We start from the raw sequence: 25,333 nt of genomic DNA, 5'->3' as shown, positions 1-25,333 counted from the left end.
TCATACTGTAGGCTGTGATGTCTGGCCTGTGACTAATTGTTAAATGAAAAAGTTAAATTATGCTATGTGAGGATCCTGTTTTCCTCAAACACAAAAAATGTGTGGCCTCTTTCTCTTTGGCCCCGTGAGTCAGTTTTGATGATCAATTAATAATGAACATTGGTTTGCTGGTGACCGACTCTGCTGACAGCAGTTTATAAAGAGAGACACATGATTTCTTTATGATAACAGTGTTTTATTTGCTTGGTTCAGCAACTGTACATGTGACTCCTTCCTGAGAATACTACTCACCTCAGGGGGAGAGGGAGCAGTGGGATGGAGCGATAAGCTGAGAGGGAGGAGAGGAAGACGGAGATAAAGGGTGGGATAGTAACAGGAGGGATAGAAAGCAGGAGAAGAGGGGGGATAGAGGTTTAAATAACTCCACTGGAAGGAGGTAGAAGGACAGGGAAAGGAGGACAGGGAAAGGAGGGCAGATGAAGAAAGGAGCTTTAATAGGAACCCTGATTTATGTGGATCTAGCTGCAATATGGAGAGAAACAGTCAAAACTAACATGTCAAACTATTCTGCATAACGTTGAAAATCACCCCAAACATGATCAGTGCAACAACTTCAACATGCAGAACAAAAAATACAGTGACCAAACTGTTTTTATTTTATAATGCAGAGTAATGCAAAATAACAGGTGAGCTGCAGCTAAAACTGTTCTTCTTGAGTAATTTAAAACCAGAGTATTTTGAGTGAAGAGTTTTTTCTTTTAGTCAATGACAGTTAACTAGGCACAAGATGACCTACTGTTACAGGATAGTCTGCACCTCCACTGACTGCAAAAAAAGAATAACCCTCCCTCCATTTCTCAGCCTCCTCCCCCTTCACCCCTCCCCCCCATTCACTAACCAATCATGCTTCTGATACATGTTAAAAATATAGCTTCTCTGTATATTTACTATGTAAGTTAACTTAAAAAAGTGGCCTGTGACATTTAGTTTGTTCTTCAATATTCGGCTTTCTTTTTTTTGTCTTTTTGCCAACTCTTGTCGCCTGAGATCGAGACTTCTAGAAAAGAGGATGAAAAAGACACGAAATATGACATGAAAAAGGATCATTAAAGCAATTATGTTTGCCCATTCAAAAAGGAAAGTTGAAAACCTGACATATACTGTAAAGTCAAGGCTGAAAATAGAAATAATTAGAATTCATAACGATATAAAAGCATTTTTTAAACAACAACATGATCGCATCGTCTTCATTTTCCTCCTCATCCTGGCTCTTCAGTTCCAGTTGTAACATCCTGCGTTTGTGGAGAGGTTTTATGTAGCAAATATCCATCTGCAAAATGTGTGTCTGCAGTCCTTCATGCGAGCCTCTGAAACCTTTGATTCACTTGAAAATTAAAAATAGAAATGGATGCTTTTTTTAAAAACTCATCTCTGTAAGATACATGATTGAGGAGAGGAGTGTGTCTCTGGATACAAAAGCAGATAATGTAACAAAAGTACAAAACAAACAAATGCACAATTGACTGACATGACCGATGGCAGAGAGAGAAAAAAGAAACGATGAGTGTTTGAGGGAGAAGAGAGAGCTGATTGTTTCAGTCACGTTTGCTCTCCATAAGTTCACTTCATCATCTGTCCATCTGATAATCCAACCAAACGTCCTCTCTGCTTGTTACTTGATAAAAGCACTGCACTCTGAGTCCCAAGCCACAGAAACTAATGTGGGCGGGGCTGGGTGATCATCTTGAGCCGTGATTGGTCAATGACGTCCAGTAAGTTCTTGGCGTCGACTGCGAGGGCGTGAGCTGCCATTAGCATCTGTTTCTTGTAGTCCTTTTGTAAACTACAGAAACACAGAAAAACAATATGTCAACATCGCTGAAAAGTAAGAAAAGAAACGAGCAGGATCGGCTTCACATATATGTTGGTTTTTTTTTACCTTGTCATGACATACTGCTGAGCCAGTTTCATCTTGGATATTAATTCGGCCAGATCTGAATTCAGCAACTTCTGGGCCATCTCAATCTGAGATAACACAAAGACAAAAGTCAAAATCATTCATTAAAACAAGAAAAACACAAAACACTATATGCTCCATCAAGCAGCATTATAACAACAGACAAAGGGAAAACATATTTAATATTGCATCATACTAGTTAGCCGAGTCAACTTGCTTTTGAAATTGTTCTTAAATGTTTGACCAGAAGAGGATTAGGACCACATGTTGTTTTTAGTTCTGATTTATTTCTCAGAATTAAAACCTCTGAGTTTTTCAACCTGTGGTCCTAACAACATATCCCACCAAATTGCACGATTCGCCTGCTGGCTGTCCACACTGCATCCAATTAGTATTTCATTCTTTGTGCTTTGAATTTCAGTTTCCCCCTTCCAAACAGAATAACATCTAGTGATTTTGTATTAAAGGTGGACAAATGGAAGTGTGGTGCTTTCTATTGATGAGCTGTTGACCCAAAGCACAACACAAGCTCGTTAATGAAGACGTTTATCTCCAGTGTTGACACAAGTCGAAGCACAACATTTTAATCACGGATGTGGATATTATTTATGCACCACTATCTCCACTTTGTCAAACAAGCTGACCCGCTCTGTTGAGCGAGAAAAGCAGGTGCATTGTAGAGCCCCCTCCTTCCTCGTTTCACGTCAATGTCTGAGCGAGCGACAGAGAGGAAAGTAGAAACGGGCCTTTGGTGTAAAAAGGCAGAATTCTGAGTTTAAAGTCTGAACTAAAAAATGTAATAAATAGTGGCCCTTGTCCTCTTCCATTATGTTTGCATGTATACAATTCAACATCACATTTTACTCGACTTCCCAGTCGTGTCTTCAATCTCCATTATTGTATGTGTGTTAGTGTGGTTTGGAGCATGTGTGTCCATGTCTTCACCTCTCTGTGTGTGCTGGCAGGCAGTACAGGAAGTGTCTCATCCACTGTTGCGAGCAGAGTCCTCAGCGCCAGACCAACCTCCTACCAAACACACACAAATGAAAATGTACATCATCAGTCTTTAGTTTATTCACTCCTTTAAATTGATGACTTATTCAAGACGACTGCATGTTACAGTTGTACCTTCTACCTCGTGATCCTTTCAGAGAGTAAATATCGACCCTACCTTGACCATTGGGACGTACTCCTCAGGGGCCGCAGGCTGAATCCTATTGGACATTTCAATCACAGCTTTGACCAACCCCGTCACGTTCTCGTAGACTTTGTCATTAGAACGATCCAGGTTGGCGGTGGGTGGCGGGCTGATCTCCTGAGGCTGCAGCTGAACCAAGAAGGGACACTCAATGAGTTACATTCAGGAAGTCTGTTTAGGTTCTCAGTTAACCAGGTCATGGCAATTCAAGGTTTAACCCAAAAGGCAACTGGACCTGGTTGAAGGTTTTCAAGACCTTTGGATCAAAACTTGAATTACAGAGAGGACCTTCTGATATTATGAAGATTCTGTTTTAGTAATTCTTTAAAAAAGTGTATTAAATTATTTCTCTTTAGGAAATGTGCTACACTTAAAACTCAGGCTCTACAAAAACCATTAGTTACCATTAGTAACAAATGACTGTAGTTAGCCAGACACAACACTAGGAGGCAGTGTTGGACTAGTCTTCACACACTCACTCTTACTTTCACAGTTTTGTGTTATTTGTGTCTACATGCATTTCTACACACATTGGATATATATATATATATATCTGTTTTAATTATGATAGGAGTGTGCAGGGTTGTTAGTACAGATTGAAATGAAGACAGAGTGAGTTCTCTTGTGATGGACTAGCCCTGCATTACGAAACACTTTTTACATTGATGTCATAACAAATCATTTTATTTAATTTGAAGCCGCTGCTCGTAGGACTAAACAGATACACACTCTAAAACTCAGCTGCATGTTTGAAGTAACTTTCAAGCAAGATAATTAATTTGCATCTTTAACAAGTTGATACGTAAGTGTCGTATTTTCCCGTCATAAGTCCCCTAGTGGACAAAAGTTCAGTTTAAAGATGTGGTCACAACAGTTTTTCCAAGGTGTGGTGCAGCCAGATAGAGCTCTGTAGAGGGCTTTACTTAAATGGAAAATCAGTCTCGTATTTTTTTGTCTTCAAATGAGAAAAAGTCTCTCATTAAAATAAAAATTATATTTTCTGTATGACTCCTTAAAACCAATTTATCTCTCAGTGTCTTCTGAGTATCACAAATCACATCAAACAACCGTAATGCACATCTGGGTGTGTGTTTCTTCTACAACGAAGAGATAACAAGTTATTGATATGAACTACTTATACTACATGTGACTATGTCACTACAACTACAATCACTTGACATAACTCTAGTTGTAATGAAAGACAGACATTTACAGTGCTTGAGATGATATAAGAAAAACATAATGTTGACTCTTTGTTACACTTTGGCTTTTTCTTTACCAGAGGTATTTTGATACATTTGATTCAACATGGACATCACAACTACATCGAAACCAGATGCATTGTTTAAGTGTCACTCTGGCTGTGCTCCTTACTTTGGATAGAGAAAGGTTGAACAAGAAGACAAACTTTTGTGTTATATAAAAAAAAATGTAAAATCTCTGCTTTTGGAATTCTCAAAAACATCTCACTCACGTCTTTGCTTTTGAACTTGAGATCTTTTTAAAGCCCTTCTTTAGATTAGTTTGTCATGAATACAGTTCTAAATGTCAAGTATCTGCTTTCCTGTATTTTTTTTTTTTTTTTATCTCTGGTAAAGGAAAATAACCTGAGTGAAATTCCGATTGCTTCACAAGTCATGATTAAACTAGTAACTATCAGCTAACTCACTAACTCTACCATGACGACAGACACACGAAACGATCATCTTACCCTCCACGGCTATAGCGAGGTGAAGGAGATGTGGGTTGGGTGGGAAAGGGTTTGACAGAGAAGAGGTGGAAGGGAATGGTGTGTGCAGATCGTGCAGGAAGTGGAAAAGGTTTGACGGGTAAAGAAATGGATGCAGAGAGACAGAAGGTGACAGGATGTTAAACAGAAAGAAGCCAGAGAAAAGGATTTATGTCAATGTCATGGAGGAGGAGGAAGAAGGGAGAGAGAAGAGGGACAGCACATTAGGGCCGAGGCCAAACACAAAGTGACACAACATGCAACCCATCAGCAGAATCATAAAGTCAATGTCAACTCATGACAGTTTAACCAGAATAGAAATATCCAAACCGAGCATGCAGGCACAATCAAATACAGACCAGACAGACTTACAGAATTCAAATAGCCTAAAATCATGGCAGTGAAGGATATGTGTTCACTAACATGTGCACTGTATGTCAGCATATCTACCTTAACCCCTTCATTGTAGCTGTCAATGGGACAGAGGCTGGCCAGGTTGCCAAGGTGACCAGGAGCACCGGGGCGAGGAGGCTTCTTCGGAGGCACCACATGTTCTAAAAAGAGGAGTTTGAGTATCATCAGTATGTTTAATGTGAGCATGTCAAGTATTGTGCGCAATAGCTGCAGTCGTGAAATGTATTGAAGTTTCAATTTGAGCATCTTAAGAAACTGAAAACTTCTATTGTACTCCATTTCAGAGTGAAATATTGTACACATCTCTTACATCTAGGCTGTAGATACTGCTCAGTGGCAGATCATAAATGAACATAAAATACATGTGATCAGTTCCCAAAGGATTATTAATGTTATTTCTTTCAGCGTATGATCACTAATTCAAATGTTCACAGTAGGGATGCTGGTGCGCTCACCTGGTTTCCCTACAGGCTGGTAGATGTGTTGGCTTCCTCCCTGTTCACACAAACACACATCAACACACCAGGTTAAAAGATACATTTCCACTCATCTTTAACTATCAAAGACAAAATCTTTCAATAAAAGGACACATTTGCCTTAAAGTGAATTAAAATATAAGAATCGACCCCCCAACATTTGAAGCTGTTATTTCAAACTCTACTCTGCTCCGGCTGGTACCATGTGTAGATCTGAGGAAGCTTTCTGCCTTTGATTTCACTTTGTTTTCAGATATTTTATCCCACATTTACAGTTAAATGGGACTGTACAGCCTGTGCTTCTGGGTTTAAAGTTCCCATGAGCCCTCTGTGGTCATGTGGTTGGTGTGTAGGCAGTACCCTCGCTGGCACTCAGACAGAAATACTTTCTCTTCTCACAGTCGCTGTATTTCCTCTTTCTGTCTCTCTGTCTGTCTGAATTCTTTCCCTCGGCCGCCCTCTTGCATAATTAACATTTCCTATATTTCTCCTCTTTGCTTCTTTTAGGGATTCTCTGTGTTGCACCAATATTTTTCTATCAGGTAAAAACACACACACACACACACAGTGACTGACCGGTGTTTGTAGTGTGCCGTCCTCTCTGTCGATGCTTCCTCTGCTGTTTCTGGACTCTGCCTTCTGCAGGGATATAACAAAAGGACACGTTATAAATCTTAAAACAATCAATAAGTATTTGTTTTGGAGCACTGGTTTGTCAAGGTACTTCTAGTAAAGAGTCACTGACTAAAATAGAAAAAAAAAACTCTTAACTCAACCAGTAAACAGTTTGATACCTAAAGGGAAACAGACATACATTCTATGCAAATCAGATCATAGGGAAACAGAAACATGCAAAGTTTTTCCCCAAATTTCTGAATTTATGATTCAACCAATAACTAAGTGCAGTTCAATTTTAATCTCCACTGCCTCAACACTGAACATGATCAGTAAACATCTCAGTCCACATCCAGCATTAAAAGCAAACATGACCCCAAACTGCCTCTGTCTTTCCCTGTTTCAGTACCGTATTGGTGAAGCACGCCTTGAAGAGATGCATCCTGGGAGAATAGAGGTTGAGAAGAACAGGAGGAGGTAAGCAGAGAGTGGAGGCCATCGAAAGAAGGGCAAAGATATAGACAGAAAGTATGAAAGAAAGAGACGGAAGTAAGGAAAAAGTCAAGACATAAGACAGACTAGAAGAGAGAGAACGTGGAAGATGGAGCAGCAGCTAAGAGAAATAAACGGAGAAAGGCAGGAAGCTTGAGTCAGAGAAGAATGAAGGGGGAGGAAAAGACAGACAGAGAGAGAGACAGAGAGAGAAAGTTTTTCCAGAGGAGGAAAAGCTCCACTGAGCCACAGAGACAAAATCCTGCAGAGAAAAAAGATCCAACAGCCTCCTCTGTTTCTCTCCCTCCCACTTTTTCCATCTCTCTGGATCTCCCTCTGTTTCCTCCTCCTCCTTGTCTCTCTCTCCCTCTGATGGCTGACTCCTCGTTCGATCCACCCTCTCCATGGCCCTTGCCAATCCCACTTCCTTTCCCCTCCTTCTGTCCTCATGTCTTCTCTTTTTCCTCATCAAACTTCCATCTCTCTCTTTTCAGACCTTATTTACATTCCCCCTCTTTGCTTTCTGTTTAATCCTCATGTTAATCCACTTTTTAAGTCATCCCACAGTTAATTAGTCATTTCAACAAAGAACTCATCTACCCTACAGAGAGCACACTACAAGAGAAGAAATGCTAATTCAGTAAATGTATTAATACCACAATGAAAAATATGCATGCAGCAAAGGGCAGAGGCTGGACCTGAACCCAGGGCAGCCGCGCCAGGGACCACAACCTCCACACACAGGGCGCATCACCACCGCTAGGCTATCGGCGCCCCAGATGTGTAGCAAAATGTACATCTGTTTTCCTCCAGCTGGTTGAAGTGACGCCAGTTCTAACAACATTATATTCTGTCCGTAGTTGAAAGTAATGTACCAAAAATACATGAATTATATTATAAAAATCACTAAATGCTATAAAGTATAAAGTAAGAGAAAAATAAAATACTTGAGTAAAGTACCAGAGTTCTCATTTATAATTGTACCAAAAGTCAGTAGTGAAGTAATTATACATATACTACAGGAGAGATAAATAATCAACAAACACTTTTCCCTGGATAGTCCTGCTTTTTCTCTTTTTACAGACAACTAAGTAACAGTTCTCAGCACATGCCTTTTGTTTGTAACAGTCAATACTGTCACAGAAGAAAGACAATGACCGTGAGGGATTCTTATGTGTGAAATAAAAAGACTTTAAAGTAATGCCATTACCCCTCTGATGGTCACAGATGAGGAACACTCTTGACCATATTTGGAAAGCTATTAAATGACAGGTTAGTCTTCAATAATGACTATAGAGTCTTAATGCAATGCTGGAGTGCTTAGTCAATTCAAATTCCTTCAAACAAGAAATGTTGATATAAAAGGCTACAGCCAGACAACATTCATAAACTACACCACCTTAAAAAAAAAAAGAAAAACCCTCTCACTGTTGTTTTGTGGTCAGATCAGCTGAGTGTCACACTGATCATCAGTGACACTGAACACACAGTTTTGTTCAGCTGCTAGTAGTACTGTAACGTTATCCGAGTAGAGCACAGTTAACAGAGTCAGGATTGACTTTCTTCACACTGACTTTATTGTTTGTAAGCTGACCTGTGGTTTTACGATCATGGTGCATCAGAGGGAATGAAAAGTATCTGAGCAGCGGTTACATTTGAGTTCCTCTGCCTCTTCTAGAGCGTCAGCTTTAATGAAGTGTTTGCTCAAAGGTTTGTGAAGGTGTGAGTGGAGAGGAACTGGAACATATGGGTCAGGAAACAACAATCTTCACCCAGTGGTTACAAAATAACAAAATATCTTGTCAGGATTTCAGTCTGGCAGGGCGGTCCTGAGACATTTACTCCTGTGTGGAGCGGTTAATGTGCCAAGATCATGACAAGATCACCAGATTAATCAGCAAGAATGCACAAAAAGATACCACATGGCTCCCTAACCTTCATCTCTGTGCTTTATCCCCTTCCTCCTGTCTTTCACTACTCCTACACTTGGCTTAAAAGGAAAATAGCAAATCAAGCAAGAAGAGAAACAATCTGTCCCAACGAGAGGAGAAAAACAGAGCTGTTTTTTAAAAGTCGTGAGTTTGGCTCCTTTTGGGGAAAGATTTCAGTGACTGATGACACAACTAAAACTGAGACAGTGCAAAGAGTTCCTGTAGTTAATCTGAATACAAGACAGATAAAGACACTTTGAGTTGAGGGGAGCTAATAGGATATCATTGCTTTAATGTTTATTTTTTTCCTTTTAGACATTTTTGTTGAAGTTTTGTTGATAAACATTTTTGATGATTCTTGCAGACCATTTTTTTTTTTTTACATGGTTGTGAAATCAAAGTGTTTATATTTCTCCACTGATTGATTAAAAACACTTCAGTTTTATAAATACTATTCCATTAGATGAGCAGTCTTTTTAATCTATTTCTTCAATAATAAGGTTATTATTTTATCATCATCAAATAAAAACATTCAATCTTATGCTCCTTTTTTGTAACATGCATCGATGAATGTAGAGCATCCTAAATGCTAACAAACAAACAACTCAGCCTGAGTGGGACAGCAGGTAGCTCATGTTAGCATAGTCGATGTCATGTTGCTGTAAGGAGCAGATTCCTCTCCAGTGAGCTACAAACGCTCATTAAAGGAGGGGTACTTTCTGTGTTTATTTCCAGTCTGACTCAGAGACTGTAACATTTTAATTAGTAGGGAGAACTTATTCCTGGTTACTCTGATAAATGTTAATTGTGGAGTCATATTTCTCAAACTTTTCCAACTGAGGCTTCTGAGTGCAAAGGGGTAGGATTCACGAGACAGAATGACTTGGTAGAACATTTCCCAGGAATTTCCCTTGAATGGCCCATTTGCAGTGATGGTGTTCTGCTGAAAATATGGCAAACAATCACAGAGGGAAAAAAAATAAAAGTGATTACCATGAAGCTCTCCTCCTGCTCCAGCCACCGCTGGTCGTCCTCCATCTGCTGTTGCTGCATGATCAGTCTTTCCTCCATCATGGCATGGCCAACACACCCGCTCTCCTGAAGAAAACAGGGCGGGTTTAAATGAGAATTTCTTTCTCATGATTTTTTAAAAACATTTATCACACTAACAATGAAATCTGTATCATTTCCTTTATTAAGAGATAAGACAGTGGATAGAGTTGAAAATCAGGGAGAGAGAGAGAGAGAGAGTGGGGATTGATGTGTGGGAAAGGAGCCAAAGTTGGATTTGAACCAGCATGCCTGCTTTAAGGACAGCCTCTGTACATGGGGCTTTCAAAATTACCGCTAGGCTATCGGTGCCCCACACAAACAATGAAATCTAAATCTTTTATTTCCCAATAGTAGACTAGAGGGGAACTTGTTCAGTAAAGCAACGTGATCACCTCAATCATCTTTATAAGCTGACAACGTATTGATACTCAGTAGCTGTGTGCTGATCTGAAATACATAAACAATGAGTGCAGGGATCAAGTTTCCATTCTGAACATTATTTTTGACTGCACTTACTTTGTGTCCCAGCATGTAAAAAACACCTTAACGTATGATTGAAGTGCCAGCATTGTACTACTGTATGCTTATTCAAAATGAAGTAAGTTACATCAACTTAAATGAAAGCTGACACGTATAAAACTGTAAGGGAACGGCATAATGACATGTTTCTGTTTTGTTACTCACATGTCATGGAGACTGAATTCATTCATTTCTCAGTGATTTAAGTGGTTTAGGTGTGACAGAAAATACGAAAACATCTGCTCTTACCACCTCATGGATTTTATCATGGGTGTCATTTCAGTGTAATCTTCTTTCAAATGTTCTTATGAAACTGTCAATGCATACTCAATAAAGTAGTTTTATATGTGTTTGCACACTTTGATATGATTATGTGTGTATTAACCTCCATGCTAGGGCTCCACAGGGCTGTGTGTTCAGGTCTGTGCTGGCTCCAGGAATCAGAAGGAGGGTAGCTGCCTCCTACTCCTCCTACACCACCATGGACTGTCGACTGGAGAAGGACAGGGAGACAGAGAGAGGGGCGAAGAGAGAAAAAGACATAAGTAACACAAATTTAAAAAGGCATCAACATTGAAGGATTTGTTTTTGTTTTGCAGGAAAAAAGTCTTAAAAAACATTCAAGCTTGTTAAGTGTAAGCAGCAAATATTTGAAATCCTCCAGTATTAACCCTTATTAAGAATATTCTTCATCCATAACTTTGTGTTAGTTTTTCTCATTCTACTATATTAGCTTCATGGATGATTTAATGTCCTCAAACAACAAAGGTTGGAAAACTCCATGGAATGCAGCAAATCAAAATAAGTGAGAAACATCTTTGAAAAACATAAAACATGAGTCATAAAGGTTAACATTGTCAAGGTTAAAGAGTTTAAATGGTCTCATATTTTGAAGGCAGCTTCAAAGTGGACTAAGCCTCTCTGTCTGAATTACAAAAATCTAGTTTTTCCTTCAAATCGCATAACCTTTGGGAATGTTGTTACTTAGTCCTGCTTTGATTCGTGTTAAAGTGAAGAAGATAAAGAATTCAGAAACTGCAGGATTTTCACATTTTTCCAAATAAACTCATAAAAGGAGTCTCTGATGCATCAAATCAGAACAAACACTGTTTTAAGGACAAAAACTGAACTGTTAAGACGCCATGGATTTCTGGGATTTCTTGTGCAACTGCCGTCTGTTGTGTAATCCATGCTACCAAAATAAATGAATGTGCTTATTGTTTGTGATATGATCAAGTTTGACTATAGCAGTTCAGATCATGCACTCCTTATAAGGACAAAGCGGAGAGAGAGAGAGAGAGAGAGAGAGAGAGAAAAAGAGAGAGAGAGCAGCTTATTGCCCTAAAAGCCGGAGAATAGCTATAATTGTGTGTGTGTGTGTGTGTGTGTGTGTGTGTGTGTGTGTGTGTGTGTGTGTGTGTGTGTGTGTGTGTGTGTGTGTGTGTGTGTGTGTGTGTGTGTGTGTGTGGCTTTCAGCACTACAGGAAATGCCTTCTGTCTGCTCGGTTTACGGGGAGAGGAATAAGTTTTTATTTTCTCTGACTTTGACACATGCATCACACGCCTGCTGTCCTCAGACACAGTCTGTCTTCTTTAGAGTTATTCTCAACCTGGAGACTGAAATCACTTTTAGAGTTGAAATGATCAATTTTCACAAAAAGTTTTCTTGGACTTTTTGACTTTATATTCTTCACAGGATTCAACTTGGTCAGCACTAAACACAGTAGCACAGTTTGTTCACTAAGAAAGCTGTGTGTTTGTACTGTACGTTTGTGTATTCAGTATATGTGTCTGTGTGTGTGTGTGTGTCTGTGTGTGTGTCTGTGTGTGTGTGTGTTTTGTACCGAGAAGTGATTGAGTTGGGGGCTGGGGAAGAAGCCTTCACTGGAGCGAGGACTGGGGTATCCTGGTCTACTGGGCTACAGACAGAAAGAAACAGAAACAGTTTGTCAGCCACAGAAATCACAAGAACTAGAAACAAAAACTAATGAGAGAACGTCGTCACTAATATGATCGTTCAGTCTCACTTTGGGCGGTGCTTCATCAGAGCCTCCAGAGTCCCAGGACACGGTGACTTGTCTCCTCATCTCCATTCGAAGTCTCTCCTCTTGTTGAAGCTTCTCTTCCTCCAGTATGGTGCTGCAGGACGTTACACACACACAGCTCATCTTAACAAGCATTCAAAAATACTCCAGTACTGCAAGTTCTGCATTGAAAACATTACGTAAGAGAGTGAAAGTATAATCACAAAAATGTACATAAAGAATTTGAATCCTCCATTAAGAAAATGTCCATTGAGATGAAGTTTATCTTAATCTAATGTACTACTGGTGTATGTGGAACTGAAGTTACTGACAATATGTATTAAGAGTGAATGTGATGCTTATCTTCTGGTTGAACTTTGTGTGGAAATGGCAACGCATGCTTTCCCAATTTCAATTGTCAAAATAATAGTAGAAATCACAAACCAGCAAGAACAGACAAATATTGAATTACTTGAGTTGTGTTTTGAGCTCGGTGAATCGCGGCCGCTTGCTCGGGTCATATGACCAACATTTGGTCATCAAACTATAGAGGGTGGGCGGACACTGAGGGGGCATAGCCAAACGCTCGCCGTTCTCTATCCTGCCTATCACATCGTTGTTTTTCACCCCCTGGAAAGGCTTGATGCCGTACATCAAGATCTCCCACATACACACTCCTACAGAGAGACAGAGGAAACAAACGGACGTCAACATGAGAGGGAACAGGAAAATCCTCCAAAATCTGTGAGCAGCTGTGGAAGAGCAAGTGTAGCAAAGGAGTATTTCTCCTATGATTTACTGTTAAATTATTATTTTCCAGAGCGGGAAATAAACACATCACAAGCATGCACACTCACCGAACATCCACACATCACTGGCAGAGGTGAATCTTCTGAAGTTGATGGATTCAGGCGCCATCCATTTGATGGGAAGTTTTCCTTTAGAAGCTGAGACAAACACAGAACATGTAAAGTACCTGTCAATGATTTTAAAAACAGACATTTTATTTCTCTGTTAGTTAGGCAATATCTCAAAGTTTTTGAAACTAGAGAAGAAACTCTTTTCACAATATGAGCAAAAGGCATTTCAGATAAACTGCAGTACCCTGATTTCACCTTTTGATGGTGGTAACGTACCAGTACCCAGAAAACATATCCACATAGTCTGGATTAGAGGTAAAAAGACACCAACAGCTGTATTGGATGTATTTTTACAAAGCAGTGAGTCGATGCTCAGTACTAATCATTACCTTTGTAGTACGAGCTGTCCTCCATGTATCGTGACAGACCAAAATCCCCGAGCATCACACAGTCCACTGTTGAGACCAGCACATTACGAGCTGCTATGTCCCTGTAAGTCAACAGTGGCTGTTATTACTCACGTCAAAGATTTGATTGTAAATTGTTAAATATGTATGAAAGGCTCGATGTAATTACAGCCTGCCAACGTTTTCCTTTTTTAAACTTGACAACAAATAGAAATACATTTGTCCAATTTATCTAAGTGAAATAAAAAACTATAAAGCCATCAAAAGAAAAAAACTACACCCACATAAAAAGCTTCAAATAACTAAAGGTGGGCCAATACAAGACATGCCAACCAAGCAAGTCTATATTACTACGATACTTAATTATCCCTCAACCACAAAGGAAACTATTTAGTGCACACTGATAGTAAAAAAGTCAATAATAAAAGGGATTTCAGACATGTGCATGGAGTCACAAAATCAGTAAAAATACAAAATGATTATATAAGAAATAAAAACCCTTAAAGATGAGTTTGGGCATCTGAAATAATAATAAATAATAATGTAAATCTGTCCAAGATCTGTGTGTGTGTGTGTGTGTGTGTGTGTGTGTGTTTATACCTGTGTACAAAGCGTTTACTCTCAAGGTATGCCAGCGCTGTGCTGAGCTGGTAGGCAAACAGAATGAGAGAGGCCAAATCCAAACTGTACTTCCTCACCTGGAGGAACGAACGCAGCTGTAGGGGGGGAGAGCGAGAGAGAGAGAGCGAGAGAGCGAGAGAGAGAGAGAGAGAGAATAACAGGGGTGGAGAGGGTGTATTTGAGATAAGCAGTGATTCAATCCTGGAGGGAAATTCTATTGTTGCATAACATCATATATACGTGATATATATACATGATATACATCATATTGAGAATGAAAAACAATAGGTATGCAAAACTAAGATATACGTTTTTAAATCAATATATAAACTTTATTCAGACCATTATAATAAAAATCTACAACACACATGCACTCCCAAATTCTTGAAAATGTGGACAGCAGGCTGCCCATTAAATCTTCTTGATTTGCCTATTTACTGGTGTTCCCTCCCCAGCCTGAAGATTTTCCTGACAGGTGGTTTATGGACGTAAGACATAAAAAGGATGTGAGCAGATGGATGAGAAGCAAACGAGCCTGATACCAGAGCAGAAGAGTACCAAACTGCTTCATTGCACAAAGATTGCACTAGTTGTGTAGGTTCTAATCATCCACCACTCAAGGTGAATTTGTTACCTGCTGCATTCACACATCAGCTCATCCTAGGCTAGTTGCATTAAAATGTGTTAAATTGTATTAAGTGTAATGAATCAATGATGTGAGAGAAATGTTCGATATTTGGCAGTCTTTAAAAATTCTAAAAATGTGTTACATTTGTTCTCAAAGGACTAGAAGACAGGATTTGTTTTTAGCGACCAGAAAAGAGTCCAGCTTGAGAGTCATTTAGTGGTAATTTTCAAAGAATCGAGCCGTTTGCGTTTGCACATGCAGCTAAACGCAAACATTTCAGGAGTTTTGTGCATGTGTGAAAAGGGCTAAAGTTGTGTTTGTGGTTCATGTAAACAGCATACCACAGATTAACTGTCAGTACGATTATTGATACTTAATGTTTTTTCTGTTGCACTGTGAAAATCTAATATAGTCTATGATGTAAAAATAACTGTACAGCTGATGACTAGTTTCCATTTTCAGCCACACGCAGTGAAACAAACTCTACTCAGGCTTACTTCTCCAAGTGTACAGAGCTCCATGATGATCCACACGGGGTTCTCTGTGATCACGCCAATCAGTTTCACAATGTTAGGGTGGTCAAACTGTCGCATTGTCACTGTACGGGAGACAAAAACACACACACATTAACACACTAACTTCAAATGAAATGTATGTATTTCATAAGGGGTTTCACACACATTAAATAAATCAATGTTCTCTTACATGCTTCTTGCAGGAACTTCTCTCTGACGCTGTCTGACGTACAGTTCTTACACGTCTTAATGGCGACAGGTAGAGATGGTTTGTCCTGCAGGAAACACGCCACAAGTTATAACATTAGAGAGAATACAGGATGTGACTAGTTGAAGTCAGTATCTTTTAAAAAAAATGACATTTATTTTCAACAGGAATAATTCTAAATAATTAACCAACAAAATAACTTTTTTAATGTTTGATGCAGTAAACAGACAAACCAATAACACACACACACACACATATAAAAACGCCTGAATACAATTAACTTTAAACTAGTATCCAAAGAACAAACAAATGAAGTAACAAGTATAAAGAGCTTTGAGTTACACATTTTATTAAACCTTTTTGTCCAGATCAGTAAAGCTGAAAACGTATTTTCCAAAACATTTCAGCTTAAAGCTATTTAAATTAACATTCTACTGCAATGCCTCAAATAATATAATTCATTTATTTCTAATGAGTAAATTCTTGTTCTACCACTGTTAGTCAAGATGCATGAATGTTTGGGTGTGTGTATTTCACCATACCGGGCTGTTATAAACTCCTTGGTGCACATCTCCAAACTGGCCCTCTCCTATGCAGCGGCCCAGCTCGATCCTGTCCCTCTGGATCTCATAATCCCGGGCTGAGAGAGGGGGAGGTAAGAAAAAAAAAAAAGCGTAAGAGAGAAATGGATTTGTTCTGCTGGTTTTCTCACAACAACATCACATCTGACATGCTTGTTTTCAATCTGTGAACGGGGATTACCAGGACAGAACAATCTGGATGTTATCATGAATCTGTTTAATCACAGGAGCTTAAGTGAAAGTCTTTAAAAATGATTTTTAATTTAATACCAGTCAAATGATTGAACCTTTTTGGTAAACCTCAGACAAATAAAAACAAATGATACCAAAATTAATCAAAAACAATGTCCAAACACAAACCTTATGACCCAAGTTTGTTGATCCGATTATATTCCATTAACAAACACCTCATTAGACAAACTTCCACTTAACAGGCACACTGCACCATATGTGTAAATATATCTTCGAAATAACTCTGAAACATGTATGCCAGAGTCCTTTTATCATGCTGACTCAGGGAAAAATCTGGGCTACATGGATGATTATCAAAAAGGTTAATTCATAGAAAGATCTGTGATCGGTGCATTTAAAATAAAGAGCATGTTTCTTTTTAAAACTCTTTGAAAAGCAGAGATCACCTAAGCCTCAATGTTGCCCTTTAACTGACTGATTCTAAACTAAGTGTCATGATCTATAGAGACATCACACTATAACTACTTTATGAACTGTGAGGTCATCCAAAATAATTTCAATATATGTGGTTGTTTGGCACCAGCATGTTTGACATTTCCACGCTGACATTGATGCTTTATATATATTTCAGCCTTGTTGTAAAAGTTGTTTCAGCAGAGTTAACGTCAGCTACTGATCACCTGCAGTCAAAAAGGACGTCAGAGTTTAAGAGGATCGTGCAGGACATTGGCCATCTTCTAAAAGCTCACTTATCTGTTAGGCTATACACACTTCTGCTATTTGACTCCAACAGACAAACATTGAACACACACACACACACACACACACACACACACACACACACACACACACACACACACACACACACACACACACACACACACACACACACACACACACACACACACACACACACACACACACACACACACACACACACACACACACACACACACACACACACACACACACACACACACACACACACACACACACACACACACACACACACACACACACACACACACACACACACACACACACACACACACACACACACACACACACACACACACACACACACACACACACACACACACACACACACACACACCATAACCACAACACATTCCAATACAATGAAATGAACAGCACTTCATCTTTTCTTCTGAATTAAAAGTTGCTCCAAAACACCCCAAAAAAAAGCCACTGATTGAAGACAACAATCAACCACTGGAATAAATCAGGATGAACAAATGAAAACACTGACATGATGATGGTGAAATGAGAACCAAGCCCATAAACAATGTGAGGACTGTGAGGCTGTTTGGATCCAGAGGTCTGGATAGAGTGCACGCTCTTGAATTCTGATTAATGAAGAAACACTTTGCATTGTTTATGGACTGGCACTGCCTCTTTTTTTTTTCTTTTTTTTTTTTTCCATCACCAGATCCAAATGAACTTCTACCAAACACGAATGACCACAAAGGCAACAACAATCTGCGGGTTTAGTGTCTCAAGTCTTGTGTTTTTCTTTGCCAGATACTAATAATTAACGTCACTACAACTCTAACTGTTTTTACTGTTCAAAAAACGCTAATAGATGCCGATACTCAAGAAAATAAATTGGAAATCTCGCGGATTGAGGATGCACCAATTGCTTTGATTAGCATCGTTAAAAAGTTAGATTGTGCCTGGCAAAGAAAAGCATGAACGGGAATGTAAAATGTGAATCTTTTTCACAGGAAGTGAGTTTTACCTTCAACTACTCCATAGCTGACTGTGTTGGTGATGGGAGAGAAAAGGAAGAAAGAGAGATGAAGGGAGAGGGAGGGAGAGAGAGAGAGAGAGAGAGAGAGCCAGAGAGAAGCTTAAGATTGAAAACAGCTCAGAACAAACAAACACGTTTACACACTTTATCTGATGTTTAGCTGACACGTCAACTTTGTTAAAAGATCTATACGTCTGATAAAAGGTGGCTATTGTTACGCAGCTTCATTTAAAACAGAAAGAAGACACACATACAAGCTCAGACTCAGAGAAGGATAATATGTCAGATGTCTGTTATATAGAGGAAGTAAAAAGAAGCAGACAAAAGAGGTGAAGCCAGACGGAGAGAGAGATATAGAAAAAAGACTGCGGGAAGAAAGGAGAACACAGTCTATTTGTTTTTTTGTTTTTTTCTCAAGTTGGCCACGCAATCAAACACATGAGCACTGGCCCAAACGTCCACAGCCAATGGAGCTTAACTTCTTCAACACATTTCATGGCTTTTTGTTTAACATATGAATGAATTTGACAGATGTACTGAGAGTACATACCGCTAACAGTATAAGATAAAGATCCTCTGACCTCCACATGTTTACGTCAGACGGTGAATCTGAACTGAATTCTAAACGGCCATTACTGAACAAAGCCTACTTTAACTGTTGAACTCTCTGATGTGTGAGTGCGTTTCCTGGATGAGATTCACACCACACGCTGCTATTAGAAAGCAGACTGCAATTAAGACGCAGTTGACTGAAGAATAACGGTGAAATAGTAGTTTTTTTACAGTTCTCTTGCTGCTTTTTAAAAGAAGCTGAGACTATATATAATTTATTTTGCAGATATTATGTACACAAAAAAAAGTTACTTACTTGAGGGCATAGTGTACGTGTCCTCTTCATCCACTATTTCAGCATAGTCATCAGTCTCTGTAGCATTAGATACAAATTAAGTTAAAAAAGCAAGATGCATTACACAACACAGGATTGCAAGTTAAAAAAAACAAAAAACACAAACACAAAAACAAAAGGGAAAATCATGCACACGTTGCTCAGTTTACCGTGCTCTACAGAATGCAGGCTTCTTGATATTCAAAAGCACGTGTACAGAAAAATCAGAACTGCAAAAAGAAACCCGAAGAAATCTTAACTCCCACGTAGCTCCTCACATTATGACTCCTTCCCTCTCCACACACACACACACACTTGGCGGAGAGTGTCAGCTGAGCATGTGTTGTGCATATCTGTCTGTGAGAGAGCAGCTGGCAGCAGGGTTGTAAGTGTGGCGATGGAGGAGTGGAGGGAATAAAGGAGAAAACAGAAAAGAGTGTGTTGACGAGAGAGAAATTGGAAGCGAGAGATAGAACAGGAAAGAGAAACGAGTCAAAAAGGATGCAAGAGAAGAAAAGAGTAGAACAGAATAAAGGAGAGAAACCGAAAGGAAGGGGAAGAAGCATTGGGTCAGGCTGTCATGTAAGCAGATGGTAGTGTTCAGGCTCAAATCTGTGCAGAATCAGACAGATAGGGCACAAAGAGGGGAAGAGGACAGAGCCAGCAGAGAAAAAAAGAAAAGGGAAAAGATGGACTGAGTCTTTCCAAACCAGATGGCGGTGTTTAAAATAAAATCAGCGTGCAGACTCAGCTGTTGGAAACAAGAGTCAAACATCTGCTGTCCTGAACGCTACTCTCTCAGCTCTGCTCAGGATTTAACCAAGTCTGTGGGAACAAGGCAGTCAATTTAGCTGAAATCCTTTTCTAAAGCTTGTGGCATTTAAAAACAATCTGCCATGTAGAATAAGATGGAAATTGAACTACTGGCTAGCAGTTCATTCTTAATGCAAGGCAGGTAGAATAAAATGCCAAAAGAAGAAGGACGTGTTGATTACTCAAATATTGATGCATAGCATTTTAGGAAATATAAAAATGTTCTGTCCTGCCAAAAGTAAGATGTTAAGATTAACACCATTCTGATTAAAGTTTCAACATGTGTAATAATGTCATCTACTATTAACTCTAAAGTTTTCAGTAACATATTTAAAAAAAAAAGAATAATTATTAAAGTGCAATGCTGTGAAGCACTTTCCATCCAAAGGGGTTCAGGAATTGTCCCAAAAACAATTGTCCTTTTTAGTCTGAGTGGTCAAACTTTGTCTCTTTATGTATTCAGGGATCAAGTGGGATAATGTGTGTGTGTGTGTGTGTGTGTGTGTGTGTGTGTGTGTGTGTGTGTGTGTGTGTGTGTGTGTGTGTGTGTGTGTGTGTGTGTGTGTGTGTGTGTGTGTGTGTGTGTGTGATCTAGTTATCCCATTATAGCAAGGAATGCACCCGCTCTTGAATCCAGCAAACCTCTCCCTGCTCTACACTTCATGCAAGAGTGTATGTAAGTACACGTCTGCATGATTTTGTGTGTGTGTGTGTGTGTGTGTGTGTGTGTGTGATGTGTAGGGAGAGAAAAAGGATTGGAGATGTTCCCTTAAAGAGAAATAACCACTTAGTTTTCAAAACGTACTCTCTCGTGGTTTAAAGCAGACATATTTCAAATGACAGACACGAACACAAACACACAAGCATCTTAAAACCAAAAACAGCAGAACTAAAATAGTAAACCACTGTAGCTACCAACAGAACAAACTCATTAGAGCTACTGGTGATTTATGCATGCTTCCAGTCTCAGACACTTTAAAAACAGCATAGATTGTTTACATTTGTTGATTCTAAGTGACTTCAGTCAGCCTGAATGTAGATTACACATTTTATACATTCACAATGCATCATTTTCAAGAAGTAGGAATGCATGCACAAACATCCACCCACACACCAACACACATGCAACTCTTTCCCAGGAGGCTGCAGTGTGTTGGTAAGTGAGGACTACGAAGACGGAACAACAGAGAGATTAATAAACAACATCAACTTTACCATCCCCGCTAAGATCTTCTGCAGGGTCCCGAAGAGCATGCAGGGAACAGGGCAGCAGAGGGGTAAAATAGAGAGACACAGAATAGCAGCAATGAGAGAGAGAGAAAATCAAAAGAGGCAGAGCAGAGAAAAAAAAAAGAGAAGAGAGCGGTTAGAGCATGAAGAGCCTTGAAACAACACGAGTGATGTAGCATGATCTGCAAAGCCAAACATTAAGCCAGCAGTTAGTTAGTAAGAAATCCCAAAATATCTCCAGAGAAAAGGCTGAGTGAACAACTTTCATTAATGCTCTGCAGACACATGAAGTAATGCAAGAAACAGTCGGCAATGTTTGAACTCCAGTTTTGTTTCAGTGATGTATGATGTTTGTGTCGAGCTGTAAATATTTGTGAGTTGAAGAGTTAACGTGAGCAGAGTGGGGATCCATTAGAGTTCAACATGAGTGAGTTCCAGGGTTGTAATGTAAACAGTGGACAGAGTGAGATCCAATGGACTGATTGACCAAGGCTTCTCACATATCCAAGTAAAGAAAATACTCATTTAGTGTGTATTTATATCAAAAGGAGAGGAAATGATACAGCAGGTCCAACTAAATGTAATGACCTTAAAAACCTCTTTATGAATCATAACCCGAACAATGACGAGAGGCCAAACCACCACAGTCAAAAAAGATCAGTTCAACATTTTAGGATATACTCTAGAGGAGCTCGCTAGAGGAGAAGGCTAAAATATACAGACTGATGCGTGTTAGCTTAGCATAAGGCATGTACATTAACATCGCATCAAGACTGACAATTGATACAAAAAGCTAATCTTGGCTATTTCACACTCATATTTTCCCTGCTATGCTAAGCTATGCTAATCATCTCCTTGGTGAGACCTTTGGCATCATCATTTTCATTTCTTTCTTAGCAAGAAAGATAAATAAGTAATAGTAAGACTTCAGCCACAGATCACACGGCACTCGAACCAACAGCGCCCCCAGTTGTCCTTTTTCATCAGTCTTTTTTTATTAGGATAGTTAGACAGAAAAACACACACACAAACACACACACACAGTTATTTTGTTTGATGAATGTGTGTTTGAGTGTGTGAACGTGGAGGTGAGACTGATTAGTAAAGACAACAAGGCAACAAGAAAAAAGTGAAGTTTAGTAGGAGAGGGCATCTTTAAAAAAGAGAGCTATTGTGATGCAGAGGATAAAAAAGATTATCAACCAATTATTATAATTATTTATATAATATATATATATATATATATATATATATATATATATTTATATTATTATAACCAAAAATTATTTTAAGTTATGTGAAAAAAATCAGCAAATAAGTCTGATATCATTTGGAGTTGAAAAAATGTTCTAACTTTTTTCTGGGTCAAATTGGAGCTATAACGCCAATCAAGAAAGACCACAAACAACTCCAACATACTTCAACACAGTTGTGCAATCTCATTTCTGAATGCCTACGTATCCGTTATTGCAAAGTTAGATTGCAAAACAAGTTTGACCATCAAAACAGGCGTTTTATTCAACCACATCACAATTTCTGTGGACACGCTCTCCCACTAACTGTCCAATGACAGCTGAGGATACCATTGGGCGGTGAATCTGAACAGAAGGCAAAGGGGAGGAGGAAACGCCGCGCCTTGGTTGGCTTAGGAGGTGTCGGTGTCACAAGTTCTGCAGCCAATCAGGCGGGAAAGAAGACAAGAGTGCAAGGAAAAAAAGAGTGAATGAAGGGGGAGATGTGAAGGAAACCAACAGGGAGAGGAGGAAGTAAACAAAAGAAAGAAGGAACAGAGGACGAGGACAGGCAGACTCAACCGAGAGGAAAACAATGGGAGGAAAAAATGAGTAAGGGGAAAAAACGGATGATGCAGGAAATAGAAACGCAGAAAGACAGGCAATAGTCGGAGCCATGGGAAGCTGTCAGACTTTTTCATTCCATCTGTGAACGTGTGTGTGTTTGATTTGTTACCAACCTGAAACTGAGATGGTTCTTACTCCACTCCTGACCGCTTCCAACTTTTTCTCATTATTGGAAACTCTGGAAAAAAACGGAAAAAAAAAAATCAAAAAAAATAATAAGACAGTCCAACAAAAAGCTAAAACTGGGTATAAAAAAACAAACAGGTTTAAACAGAAGACTCTTTAACGTGCAGGTCAGCGATGTTTTAAGTCCAGAAAGAGGAGGCTTTAGAAACCTGCTTCTCCAAACTAACCCCCACTGTTAAAATGAACTCTCGGGCTCTGCTCTGTTAAAATGAACTCTCGGGCTCTGCTGTGGTCTCTCTCTCTGTTTAATCTGACTTTGACTGCATTCTTTATATCACAGACCACAACCAGCAGAGAAAAAAAACAAACTAGAGAAACCCGAAGAGTGAGAGACTGAGAGAAAGAGGAGGAGACTACCCAAGTGTTTAAAAACCCTAAGTGGAAAACATTTGGCTCCTAAACTTATCTCCTTATTTGACCAGAGACTCAGAGAGAGAGAGGAGGGGAAAAAAGAGCGAGACAGAGATATGAGTAAAAATTATTAAAAGTAAGCAAAAAGTAGGAGTTTGAATTAGACTAACTGACAGTGAAATGTGAACACACACCACCCAAGCTGTTGCAGTGAAAGGTAAAAAAAAAACACAGTGAACTACATGCTGCAGTAGAAAGACGGAGACATAAATCTGAGCATATATTCCTAAAAAGGCTCAACTTCTATTCCTGGTTAGTTTTTTTTTTATAGAGGGAAAAAAGGCAGCATGAATAATGGGCCAATAATTCAGGCAAAACATAATTCTTTTTGGTTCCTTTTTTTTACAAAGATTCAGATGTGCACAACAGCCTATAAATAAAACCCCATAACTTTACATTCTTGGAAAAGACAGACTTAAAAAACAAAAATCACACATCTGACAACTCGCAGCAACGTTATAAGCCCCTTTGAAAACTTGATGGACTTTGATTTTACTATACGAGTAATAAGAAAGAGACAGGGACTTACTTTGGGATGGAAGGCAGCGCTCTCTCTCCCTCTAGAGGACAAGAACACACATCAGGATCAGAATGAGGAATGTGAAGCAAGAGTAATATGCAAGACTCACAACATAATTTTACAATGTCCCCTTGGAAAACAGGACTTTATAAACAGTTTGAATTATGTCATATAAGTCTCTCCTGCTTACAAAATACACTCCATACAAGATGTACACTCTTTAGAGAACATATGGACATTGTTTATTTACTGTTATACAACTTTACATTATATACTGTGATACAACTTTGTACAGTCTAATAATATACAGGAAGTTTCAACCAAATAAAATACTCCACAGGATGTTTAAAAAAAATAATAATAATAAAAACTTTAACAACGGTGGGACAGAAAGTAGGGACATCAAGTGTCATACCTTTCTGTACTCTGACGATGAAGGAATTCGTTTCCATGGTGATGAGCCGACAGTAGCCGTCAATTAAGTCAGCCAAGTTCTCTGCCATGTTCAGTGATGCTGTTGTAACTGTGAGAGGCTGCACATGAACAAGCGCACACACGCACACGCACACAAACAAAGAAAGATGGGTAGGCCTATTACACAGAGCCATTATCTGCAGGGACAACACACACACACTCATATACTCTGAAACATCGGAGAGTGGGGTTCAAGCTGCTCCTTATGTCAGTGGAAATTCTCCTCTTTCTCATAGTAAAGTGTGTGTCTTTATATGTGAGTGTGTATGTTTGTGTAAATCCAATGCTATCAAAGCCAACATAACAGAAAGACTCCACACATACAGCAGTGAGTATTACAGAACCATCCTGCTGTGTGTAGAGCCATTGTGTGAAATCTATACAAAGAAAAACACAAGCTTATACACGCACGCACGATTTCCAACTCTATCCACTGTCCTTTCTCTCCATTAAAGGCAAAAAAATAAAAAAAAATAAAAAAAAATATATAAAAAAAGAAGTACACAGTAAGCAAGATTAGAGGGCAAAGAAAGCCGAGTCTGCAGGATTTATTCTAAAGTGTGAGACTGAACAACTATTTTATAAATGATCATAAATCATAGCTAGTGCCATCGATCTTGCTGCATGGATGCTCCATTTTACAGTAGAAACATATAGACATAAAAAGATGAGTTTCAGGCATTACCTACTCAATATAATATTTAATCATATCAGAAAAAGAAATGGATGTGCATATAAATGACGATCATGTGGCTCACATGTT

The 25,333-nt window shown here is 39.1% G+C and overlaps 1 protein-coding gene across 8 annotated transcripts in view; it reads right to left on the bottom strand.

The window, feature by feature from the left end:
• Positions 1–214: 214 nt before the first annotated feature.
• The window catches only part of LOC109984498 (focal adhesion kinase 1-like), a 58,171-nt gene continuing 33,052 nt past the window's right edge, over positions 215–25,333 (bottom strand). For 3 of the 8 annotated variants that reach the window (XM_065947849.1, XM_065947848.1, XM_065947842.1), the window contains 24 exons: positions 24,512–24,629; positions 24,106–24,136; positions 23,093–23,157; positions 22,704–22,790; positions 19,060–19,116; positions 18,180–18,200; positions 16,190–16,287; positions 15,630–15,714; positions 15,422–15,522; positions 14,276–14,391; positions 13,658–13,758; positions 13,266–13,355; positions 12,881–13,085; positions 12,412–12,523; positions 12,229–12,303; positions 10,770–10,877; positions 9,806–9,910; positions 6,351–6,413; positions 5,754–5,793; positions 5,335–5,438; positions 3,129–3,284; positions 2,903–2,983; positions 1,940–2,025; positions 215–1,843 (listed from right to left, as the gene is read on the bottom strand). In XM_065947849.1, coding sequence (XP_065803921.1) covers positions 1,717–1,843; positions 1,940–2,025; positions 2,903–2,983; positions 3,129–3,284; positions 5,335–5,438; positions 5,754–5,793; positions 6,351–6,413; positions 9,806–9,910; positions 10,770–10,877; positions 12,229–12,303; positions 12,412–12,523; positions 12,881–13,085; positions 13,266–13,355; positions 13,658–13,758; positions 14,276–14,391; positions 15,422–15,522; positions 15,630–15,714; positions 16,190–16,287; positions 18,180–18,200; positions 19,060–19,116; positions 22,704–22,790; positions 23,093–23,157; positions 24,106–24,136; positions 24,512–24,629 — 2,232 coding nt within the window. In that variant the 3' untranslated portion in view covers positions 215–1,716. Of the gene's footprint in view, positions 1,844–1,939; positions 2,026–2,902; positions 2,984–3,128; positions 3,285–5,334; positions 5,439–5,753; positions 5,794–6,350; positions 6,414–9,805; positions 9,911–10,769; positions 10,878–12,228; positions 12,304–12,411; positions 12,524–12,880; positions 13,086–13,265; positions 13,356–13,657; positions 13,759–14,275; positions 14,392–15,421; positions 15,523–15,629; positions 15,715–16,189; positions 16,288–18,179; positions 18,201–19,059; positions 19,117–21,105; positions 21,124–22,703; positions 22,791–23,092; positions 23,158–24,105; positions 24,137–24,511; positions 24,630–25,333 lie in introns of all 8 variants that reach the window. The other 5 variants (XM_065947844.1, XM_065947843.1, XM_065947846.1 and 2 more) reach the window with 5 other exon arrangements.

The sequence above is a fragment of the Labrus bergylta genome, chromosome 19 (genome assembly GCF_963930695.1).
Source record: "Labrus bergylta chromosome 19, fLabBer1.1, whole genome shotgun sequence".
Lineage (NCBI taxonomy): Eukaryota > Metazoa > Chordata > Actinopteri > Labriformes > Labridae > Labrus > Labrus bergylta.
This window is presented reverse-complemented; position numbering and strand designations above follow the sequence as displayed.